Genomic DNA, 11,985 nt, shown 5'->3' on the forward strand with positions numbered 1-11,985 from the left:
TTCGAACCTTTTTGTATGGAGCGTGGCATACAGCTAATAAGTTTCAAGTACCTACTTAAAATATAATGTCGTATTTTGGTGTACACCTTGGTGTACACAGTATGAAACATACGCCAATTGACAGAGAAAATAATTACAAACAACAAATACTCTTTGACAAAATGTCGTAAAATGTTATTTATTTTCAGTATATTATAAGTTTATGATTTTAGTAGTGTCATCTCTTTTTTCTTTTGATTGATTTGAAAGGGACGACACTACGATGGTGCCACTTCTTAATTTCTTCACTTTCTTGACAGGCTGGGATTTAAAAAAAGTATGGCAACAATTAATATTTTTGTAATTCACAACTTGGCAACACTGTCTTTTTCATTTTAGAATCAAGATTGTCCGGTTAGTGTAGAAAATTTTCAATTTTTATGATATAAAATCGTATATTTTTACAGAAATATTGGCATTTTATAGATATTAGGAACAGTGTATATCGTATTTCGCAGATTTCAGTAATGGATTTGTGATATATGGCAAGATAAATTGTGATAAGTTCAAGTCTGATGACAGTATAACCTAAACAGTGCTCTCCAATTTTAACAAGTAGTGAATATTTTAGGGATGGCTGACGCTCCGTCAACTGCGCCTAAGGCGAAGGCGCCTAAAACTAAGGCCCCTAAAGAGAAAGCAGCGAAGGCTGCACCAGCTGCGCCCGCAGAACCACAGAAGGCAATCCGTAAGGTGTCATCCAAGCCCAGGCATGGCAGGCTCTACGCCAAGGCAGTGTTCACAGGATACAAACGCGGTCTCCGCAACCAACACGAGAACACCGCTCTTCTAAAGGTTAGTAATGCAGATATTTGGCATGTTAACCTAAAATTTTGACTTTGTTATTGTTTTGAGGTTATGATACTGACAGAAGTGGTGGCCGAGAATAATTGTTTCAGATAATTTATTAACCTAAAGATTCTTATAAAAAGGCCTATCAAGATTTTATTCAACCCTAAGCAAAATTTTAATTTTACACAAATAATCAAATCTACAACAGTCACCTATCGGCTATCAAGTATTTAGTTTATGGTTTAACTCTTTTGAGATGATAGTTCAATGGAAATCCATACATAATGGATCCAAGAAATCAGAAAATTATCATCCAATGAACAGATTGTGAAGATACTATAATATTTTATCTTAAGATGCCCTAATATAATATATTATAGTATCTTAAAACTATCAGACACGGCTAAGATACGATATTATTAAAAATCTGTTCATTTCCTTACGAGTCTGCGTTGGTGCCACACATATTCCTTGTTAGAGTTCTATATACAGGGTGATGGACTATGAGTGATACTGCCTTACTTCTTGATTTGTTAGACAGCTCCTCAGATGATGATTCTGATATAGAATGTGAAATGCAGATTGCAGTAGCACATTCCAAAAGGAGAAACATTTGGATAGAGCCTCACATAAAAAAGAGAAAAACCTGCAGCGAATTTAACCTTTATCAAGATCTGTCAACAAAGAAGTTTCAGGAGTGTTTTAGAAATTCAAGAGAAACATTCATTTCGATTCATGAGCTTTTTAAGCTAGCCATAAATTATAAGTAAATTTAATTTAAAATTATCCGAAATGTTCCTTTTTCCCTCAAAATTGAATATATTTCGCATCTTTAGATAACATATTAATATACGAAATATATATTTCGTATCTTAATATGTTATCTAAAGATGCGAAATATATTTACGAAATATATATTTTGTATCTTAAGATAAAATATTAAGATACGAAATATATATTTCAATATCGCTCGGTATCTTAAGATACAAAATATAAAATATAAATTAACTTTGTCGTGTGTGATGGTTCATAGGATTTCTATGGTGAGCGATATTCTAAAATATGCTCTTAAGATAATATATATTTTATATTATCTTCACCGTCTGTGATGCGCTTTAATGCAGCTGTTTATTTGATCAGTGGAATATCATTCCCGGCTATGTATTACTTGGTTCAAAACATATATTGTTTCATATTTTTTTATTATTAATTTTAAATAGAATACACTTTATTTTGTTACAATGATGCTTAGACATTTGAAACCTGAACAACTGTGTTGTCAAAATTTCACTGAGGCACCTCTTCACACACATGCACCAAAAATAAATGGACACATTTTCTAACATTTTTTTTTTAAATTTCAGATTGAGGGTGCCAAGGACCGCGACGATGCCGTGTTCTACGCCGGCAAAAAGTGCGTATATGTGTACAGAGCTAAGAAGAGGACCCCCATTCCCGGAGGTCCCCGCGGCAAGAAGACCAAGCTTCGCGCTATTTGGGGTAAGGTGACCAGGCCGCACGGTAACTCCGGCAGCGTGCGTGCCCGCTTCAAGTCCAACCTCCCCGCCCAGGCTATGGGCCACAGGATACGAGTGGTATGTTTGTTGTGCTAATAATATAAGTTACTATAAAAACTAGTTAGAAAGTAGATTAGGGACAAGTCATAATAAAGCCTTTAAATTTAGCTCTGTGAATATTATGAGGCAGAAAAAAAAAGTGTTTCTGAAAGTATCTCCATACCAAATTTCATACAAATCGGTTCAGGGGTTTTGGCGTAAGGGAATACCACGCAGAGAGACACACTTTCGCATTTATAATTAATATTAGTCTAGGTTTAATAAAATGATGTCTAGACATTTGAAACCTGAGTAAAATTATTATTGTGGACAAAATATTACTGATTTTTATGCTGTTACATGATAATTTTATTATTAAAGTTATAATTTTTAACAATTCTCTTCTTTTGTTTCAGATGTTGTATCCCTCAAGGATCTAATCATCCATCTTATTGTAAGAATAAAACATAAAAACCCATTCTGTTTATAATCTTATCCCTAATCCATTAAAATATAAGTGGATAAAATGACCAATTTGCCTACATTATATTATATTATATTTTGTAATAATAAAAGCAAATTGGTCTTCAAATTAAATTCAAACAACAAATTAAAAAAAAAAGTTAAAGTATGTTTGTATGCAAAGGCTGAAAGGTAATTGATTTTAAATAGAATTTAATGATAGCACACCTAGGGGTATAGGCTGATAGACTAAAGGCTGCTTTGCAAAATTTACTTTTTGTAATTTAGTTATTTTTTTTATTTTATGAAATAAGGGGGCAAACGAGCAAATGGGTCACCTGATGGAAAGCAACTTCCGTCGCCCATGGACACTCGCAGCATCAGAAGAGCTGCAGGTGCGTTGCCGGCCTTTTAAGAGGGAATAGGGTAATAGGGGAGGGTAGGGATGGGAAGGGAATTGGGGAGGGTAGGGAAGGGAATAGGGTATTGGGCCTCCGGTAAACTCACTCACTCGGCGAAACACAGCGCTAGCGCTGTTTCACGCCGGTTTTCTGTGAGAACGTGGTATTTCTCCGGTCGAGCCGACCCATTCGTGCCGAAGCATAGCTCTCCCACGTATAAATTTTGCTAAAGATACATTTTTCTCAATATTTTTGGTAAAGCTGGCCCTGTGCGAGTTTCGAACAACGACGTTTGGAAAATATTTGTAAAAAAATATTCTGAAGAGATAAGAGATCAGAAGATTCTATTCATAATTCAGAGCCTAAACTTAATGGTAAAAGGGTCCCGTTTTTACCCTTTGGCTACGGAACCCTAAAATGAATCCATTTTCGCGTGGTCACGACATCACGCGTAAACGGCTGGACCGATTTTGCTGAAATTTGGCATAGAGATACTTTGAGTCCCGAAGACGAACATAGGATACATTTTGTCCCGGAAAATTGTACGGTTACTGCACAATATACTTTTATGATTTGCACGTAAACTATTCAATTGATTTTGATGAATTTTGGTATGGAGATACTTTGAGTCTCGGGAAAGGACAAGGGATACTTTTTATCCCGGAAAATGTATGGTTTATGATTTTCGCTTGAACCATTCAATCTATTTTGATGAAATGGTCGAAATACTTTATATGGCAAAACAACCTTTGCCGGGACAGCTAGTGTACTCTAATATTGTACACGCCAATGCCATGTCATATTGTGTGCTGTCTGTCTGTTACCTCTTCACGCTTGAACTGATTGAATAAAATTCTTCGTCAGCCTTTATACCGCTCAAGGTCACCTAAATATTGCAAATGCATTGAAATGTGTACTTACCTAAGGTACACTTTTTTGACAAGTATTTTGGAGCATGTTTTTTGACGGAGTTACTCTTCCTTAGTTTTTATTATTCGTAGAGAAATACTTCGAAAGACGGGAAAAGACACCGATAGCTTTTAGTGATAATGTACGGGTCTGAATCTGAATTAGCTTAGAAAAGTTTTAAAACTTACGAAAGTTATATTTTTTAAAAATATACTGCCTAGTGCAGCGTAATCTATTGGAACGTTCTGCAAATAATTTTAAATAATTTAGAAGGACAGCGCCATCTATTGGGGAAAAGTTTAAATTCATTATTTAGCGCCAATCGTATTTTTTTATAAAACATGTAAACTTTACTCAATAAATGGCGCTGCTAAATATTAAAATTTAAATAATAATATTTTATTTCGTAAAGAGAACTTTGAAACACGGGAAACGACACGAATAGTTTTTTGTTGCCATTGGTACGGGTCTGATTTAGGATAAAAAATTTAAAATACTTGAAAAATATTTTTATTAACACTAGCGCCATCTGTTGGTACATTCTGAAAATATTTGAAATAATTAACAAAGACAGCGCCATCTATTAGGGAAAAGGTAAAATATTTTAGACTAATAGTTTAGCGCCATCTATTGAAGAAAAGTTTAAATAAATTGTTTAGCGCCATCTATCGTCAATAATAAAATATTTAAATTTTACTCAATAGATGGCGCTGCAACTTATATTATCTTATATCTTGATTCTTGACATCTATTGGCGAATAATAATACTATTTTGTAAGCAACTAATTGTTTTAACGACCAGCAGATGGCGTTATTAAGTAATACGAAGTCAATGAGGTACCGAGCAAAGCTCGGTCATCCAGGTACTTTTAATAATTGAACCAGGTACGATTCTCGGTTTGATCAAGTTTTGATGTGAATAAAAGACTAGTTGTAATTTTTTTTCTCAATTTGTTTATAAAAAGCTCATTGTAGATATAAGTCAAGTTTTTTTTATTTTTCTTACAGTGTACCCCACATATTTTTTTTAGGTCTTAGGTATCAGTTGAGTCGATTTATATCTACCTAGGTAAGTGATTTTTTTAACTAAGACCTTCTAATACTAGCCATTTAAACTAACAACAAAATCGATTTGACATTAATTTTGTTTTTGTTGGGGTAAGTGGTAGCGCGTACAATGAAGACATTATATTTATTATGGTAGATCATCATTCCCAGCGCTATTACGGTAACAACCACCTAATTCCGGCTCATTTTATTAAAGAAATTGTAATTTGTGTTTTGGCGTTCTTAGGGTGGCCGTTCGTTGCGATCATTGACATAAGAAACAGAGGTCTTTGGTTGCGATCGATCGATTCGACCCTACGATCATCGAGTAGATACTAGATAGCCAAGTTCTTCTATCGCAATTTCTTCAAATTCAGTTATAGCGGGAACCGTCCTTTTTTTTTCGAGATAAAACAATCCTATCTCCTTTCACGGTAGTCAAAGTTTAAGTTGTCTTCAAACTTACTTTCAGGTCAGGAGCTGTACCATGTTCAGGTTAACGGGCCACAAATCGCCCCAGCCCTAGCCCGCCCCAGCCCGCCCTGGCCCGCCCTGGCCTGCCCCGGCCTGCCCCAGCCGTGACACACAGACCCACTTACGTATCGATCACAATGCAATGTGTTACTCATTCATGAAACGAGTACACAACTAGTCGATATACGTTAAGATAGCAAATGAATCACGCGTATAAATGACTTTGTAGAAAATACATCAAAATCCTAGGTCAAAGGATAAGCCTTCGAGCTCATTTGTATGAAATCGAAAAAATGCGATGTATGCAGTATGACAAACAAAGATACACACTATAGTCTATGTGATGTGATGAAAGAAGTGTATCGACTATACCTAGTGTGTTTGTTTTTACCCGCACAGTATAATGAATTTAAAAGTTGTAGCCGGTACTGTTCACAGTTTCAAATATAAATGTTTGTACATTATATTTTAAAGTAATCAAAGGGCTATCCTCGTCAATTGGCCACATTATAATGTGACAGACGGCGGTCGTATCGTAGACGGCTCCGACACGTGACGTGTGTATTGTATAATGTATTCAGCCGTAACTTGTACTAATAGGTGTGTATTCAGTATTCACTATTCTGTGCCGTAACATACAAATGATTTGATGAATGATATCTTGTTAGAAGTGGCGCAGAAGATAATAATTTAACAATACAGAATGCAAGAAATCAGTAAAGTGCAGTAAAAACGGAATTGCAGTCGGTAGTGTCGTGATGATGATTCTAAACCACAAATTTTCCGAGATAAAAAGTATCCTATGTCCTTTCCGGGGACTCAAAGTATCTCCATGCCCAGCAAAATAAACAGTCAGACAGACGGGCAGACAGACACACTTTCGAATATTATTCTAGTATAGAATTTAACGTAACTGAGGTAATCATCAACCTATGATCATGGTGGTTCATGATCATAATTATTAGATCATGCAATAGTCTTTACCTACGTGACCTCAGCCACTAGTCACTAGTCAGTACAGAGCCCACGGTCGTACCGGGAATGGCTCGCAGGAGGCAGGAGGCAGGATACACACAATTTGGCTATTCTTGGCACTGCTAACTGGATAATGACATTTGACGATGACGCATCATGTCAAAATACAGATCTGGAAGGTTCTTTATTGTCATCAAATTGTTTGTTTTTGTTTTCTAGCAGTATAAGGCTGGTCACATACGCACGTTTTCCGTATTCGGAAAACCGAATGCGTAGAATCAGAAAAAGTAGAAAATACAGTAAGTGGCGCACACATTCGCTTTTTTCCGAACGGAAGGAATTCCGCACGTACGTTTCAAGTGCAATATTAAACAAACGTGTGCGCTAATGTCACGGAATTCCGAATCGAAATTTCGTATGCGGCCATCGTAAACCTATTTATTTGTTTAGCTAATCAAAGGTCTAAAGAAGTTGCACTATAATTACCTTAATATTAATTTTATCCACATTCATCCTTTCGGACACACACTTGAAAGTACATGGCTGCTCCGGAATATCTTATAGCAGCACCTAGCTAAGAACATGCTCGACAATGTCAGCTTTCAAACAAAAAAAACTAGATCAAAATCGGTCCACTAGGTACTTTTATAATCATTTTAAAATTTAATTTCTGTGCCTTCGGGATTCTATTATAGCAATCGGAGTTTAAGGTTATCTTTATTTCTCAAATACGAAGAACGAGAGATATAACTTAATAATGAAATCATCCAGCATTATCTTTAACTCAGTCAGGCGCAATAATGGCTTGTGTACCATGTGGCTATTTCGCAGTTCGCTACGCCATTGCTCGTTTAGCGCGCAATTCCTAGGGGGGTGACGAGGGGGGAGTGTGTCACTTCCGGCGCGGCGCGGCGGTGGTCAAGCTGCAATCTCCACGGCAATTTGCGTTTACCGCTGCGTGGATTGATCGTATACCTCACAATACCTATGTACTATCAGAGAACTTGATTCATAGGCAGACCTACTTATTTTGGTCGCGTTATGTCAAACCCAGCCGATAGATGACGTCTTACATTTAATTGACTTAATTCTACATTTGGGGCCTGTTTCACCACTTTCTGATAAAGCGCCTAATAGGCTATTCACAACTTTTTTGACAGATTCTCCATACTTGATCTGTCAAGTTAATTGGTGGATAGCCTTATCAGGAAGTGGGAAAACAGGCCCTTAATTGACTTAATTCTACGAATAACAATTTAATTCGACCAATTGACGTAGGTCCGTCAACTGCCTAGGAATCAATTTCCTCGATGGCACATGAGGTAAGTTTTGAGCTACCTATACTAGATAGCCTATAAATAAATAAAATAAAATAAAATATCTTTTTATTCAAAATGGGTATCATGATACACTTTTTGAAAGTCGAACGAAGAAACTACGTTGCCTACCACCGGTTCGGGAACTACCCCGCCGAGAAGAACCGGCGTAAGAAACTCGCACGGGGCCATCTTTTGCTAAAAAAATGGAAAATTACAATGTTATGGCTTACAGCTATGTAACAAAAATAAAAGAAAAGTAACCTGCATGGAGCCACCCTCTTCCCAAGGTGTGCTGTCCTATCGTTTATATTGTTTTCAATCTTCATAAGCGTAAACACTTATTGCGCTGTAAACTTCCTGCTTTTCATCCTTACAGCTATGCTCACTACTTACAAGGATATGAGAACTAAATTTCATACAAAACATTTGACATCTAATATTATGATTCTGTAAAAGGACCATGTCCATGTCATGTCCTTTAAGACTAGTCTCTTCATGTTGACCATTTAGCTGTTAATCAAATATAATAATGGCGTAAGTTGCTAATCCGTACTTCGTAATTATTATTTTGATTATATAACTTTTGTGATGTTTCCCAAATGCCTTTTAAAAATTTGCTTTCCCGATTTCTTGAACCCAGCCTGTCGGGCCGCGTGACGGTCATGTCCCAACTCCCAACGTTACAATATTGTCACGTGGCCTATCCACGGGATTAGGTACATGCCGAAATAATAGATGTCATAATATTATTATAATATTATAAATTCTGGTAAGGGTACATATTACATAATCTGTGATTTATGTGAAGTTGATTCATAGGCAGACATCGGAACTACGAATTTGAGAACGTTAAATGTCAAACTCGGCCAACAGATCCCGACTTATTTTGAATTGACATAACCCGACCAAATGACATTGGTCCGCCATCTGCATATGAATCAATTTCTTCGACAGTACCTACATTAACTTCCTTCATAAAAATTTAGACAAAACGTATGAAGCAGAATTATAAAATATTCATGAAAAATATGTTGTTTTATTAGACTGTTTACCTTTTCCATAACGCATAGAAATCGAACTTAATATAAAGTCAGATACAAAACTAGGTTTATATTCTGATGTGAAGTATTTAATTCATAATATCGTACTATTAGCTTAATGAACTGTCCACGAATGGCCAAAGTGTCTATAGAAAGTGGGCAATCCTCTTTAAGTAAAGAAACGGAAACACACACACTTCGAAAGAACTGAACCGATTATGAGAAAAGGATGCATATTATAAACAACGGTAAGGGCTTGGTTGGAATAAAATGTACGGTCCTACAAACATTTCGCGCGTTCAAAAATTTACTTAATTTAATATGATGTGTTAAAATACTATTGTTAAGATATATTACGTAGGTATCACGTGCATAGTGTTATCCGAAAACGCGCGCATTGTATGTTAATGTGGGAAGTGATCGGGTGTTTTATATTTATAATTACACTCATTATTATTATATTATTAATGCTCTAATTATTCATGAGTCTCACTTTTCCAGAAGTCATTGTGTCATCGTGTCCAAAGTCATAAGTCAAAAGGTTGCGAATTGATGAATATTGTATTTAGTAATTTTACTACTTAAAGAATTAGCAAACACTTTTGACTATGCCACTGCTAAACAATATTTTAATAATAACTTATCTACAGAATGTCCTACTAATTGAAAGGGCCAACCAAGTTCGTGTAACTGGCTAGATCCTGTAAACTAAAGGTGTGAAGAGAGGATCTGTAACTTTTGACAGTGCCAGCTTGTCATTTTAACTTGAAATCTTTATATTTTAAGAATGTACCAACGAGGAAGTTGATTCCATTATATGTCAATTCAATGTTAATTGTGATCTGTCGGCTGGGTTTGACGTAACGCAACCAAACTACTTAGGGCCCCGATTTGCATAGGCATCAACTTCTCTGATAGTACTTCAAGATTATTATATTCGTCGTACTTGCGGTTTTATTTACGTAACTAATGTCTCATGAAGATTGCTATCACAATGTGCATCATGTTGTGTCGACTTCAAATTATCGTTCCACATGTGCTCATGTTAAAATTGCATCTGATCACGAAATCATTAAACAGAATTCTATAGTGCTTTACTGCGCAGTAAACCTCTATAGAAATCTGTGCAATTTGGAAAACTGGGGAAAAGTTAGGTTGAATAATAGCAGTGGAAATTTACATAAACATAGTAAATACCTATAGGCAAGTTGTTAGAACTAGGTCCTTTTATACTGTGACCTAGTGCCTGTACGGAGGTCGGCGCCTTGAATAAGCAATACCTATCATATATCTATAATATCATAGTTTTCTGCTATTCTGCAATTCTTGACATACTTTTGTCACTAATATATTGTGACAATATAGTATAAGCTTAAAATCCTGTTTAATTCTTGAAACGGCCAGTAAAGTTTTCTACCTGTCTTATAAACAAGTTAAGCTTTATCATCACCATCTGTTGACCACTTCCATCTTCTATCCTTAACTTAAATGTTATGACCTAACTTTTTAAAATATATTTTTTCCTAAACATACAGATAGGGGCGTGAATAGGTCTAAGTTTGTTTGTCTTTCGCGTTTATAATATTAACTAGCTATTTGACCGAGCTTTGCTCGGTATTCGATAAAACACGAATAAAATGACATTTTCTAAAAATGATCTCTAGCTAGATCGATTGATCGCCCCCGAAACCCCCTATATACTAAATTTCATGAAAATCGTTAGAGCCGATTCCGAGATTCCAATTATATATATACATATATACAAGAATTGCTCGTTATAAGATATAAGATAAGATTATGAATTGCATGTATAATGTATTCGATAACTAGTATGTCTAGATAATAATCTGAAACATTTATCTACTATGGAGTATGAAATCGTATTTATACTGGCCCACTTCATACATCCCCGAACCATAAAGTTAACGTACCTAGCGGAATAGAGCAACACTCTCGAGCTGTCAAACGAAACCAAAATTGGTTACATCTCAGGTGTGTAAAAATATGTGTACGTATACACTTACACAAGCATGATTGAGCACGAGCATGATTTTCTATGAGATTAAATTGTCAACGTGCGGCATGTGCCGACTGGATGTCAAAAAAGAGTGCTGCTGTCAAGTATCACACGTCTCTTTTTACCACGCAGTGTTCCTGATAGTAGTAGTAGAGAGATGCTCTTGCTCAGGCCTTTGTTTCTCTATTCCGCTAGATAGGTATATTAACTTTATGCCCCGAACAGCTAACTTACTTAAAGCACAGAATACAATATATTAGTTCAACTTAAACTTACTTGCCAAACGCCACTAAAACATAGGCACTCAATACCCACGTTAAGATTTGTAATCTGATAAGGGTGAGGCTGAGGGGGGCATGACCTCCGCCGTGACCTCGACCTCACACCGCAAGGACGAGGTCATGTTTGTGCATATCATGAACATATACATATTTACCTCGTCCTTCGAAGGGTTCTTTAATTAATTAATAATAATTTATATTTCATACTAAAACTAGATGACGCCCGCAACTCCGTTGCGCTAACATTCGTTTATCGCGCGGGAACCGTACATTTCCGCGGGATAAAAAGTATCCCATGTAAGGGACAAAGGGTCTCAAAGAATCTCCATCCAATTTCAGCAAAATCAGTTCAGCGATTCGGGCGTGAAGAGGTAACAGACAGACACACTTTCGCATTCATAATATTAGTTTGGAAATATGGATGCGAATATGGATGACGTGACGAACAGTGATTTTTTTGCATTATACCTGGATTATCTGCTATCGGCTTCTCTTGCATGGTTTTGTCAAATTTTAAAAGACCAATGTCACCTATAAAATCTGAAATAAGTGTTCAAAAATGGTGTCAATTTAAATATTTAAAAGAATACGCGTATTAAAATATTTTTATTCTGTACGAGAATTATGTGACGAACTAATGAGTGGCCAACATCACAGGATCGTGAACTTCGGA

At 36.1% G+C, this 11,985-nt stretch overlaps 1 protein-coding gene across 1 annotated transcript; it reads left to right on the top strand.

The window, feature by feature from the left end:
- The first annotated feature begins 329 nt into the window (after positions 1 to 329).
- Positions 330 to 2,865, top strand: LOC121729205 (60S ribosomal protein L35a). Its single transcript, XM_042117628.1, has 4 exons — positions 330 to 393; positions 611 to 834; positions 2,196 to 2,426; positions 2,804 to 2,865. The coding sequence occupies exons 2-4, from the start codon at positions 613 to 615 to the stop codon at positions 2,825 to 2,827; spliced, it is 477 nt and encodes a 158-aa protein (XP_041973562.1). The 5' UTR covers positions 330 to 393; positions 611 to 612; the 3' UTR covers positions 2,828 to 2,865.
- Positions 2,866 to 11,985: the final 9,120 nt, after the last annotated feature.

Source organism: Aricia agestis, chromosome 8, assembly GCF_905147365.1.
Source record: "Aricia agestis chromosome 8, ilAriAges1.1, whole genome shotgun sequence".
Classification (NCBI taxonomy): Eukaryota; Metazoa; Arthropoda; class Insecta; order Lepidoptera; family Lycaenidae; genus Aricia; species Aricia agestis.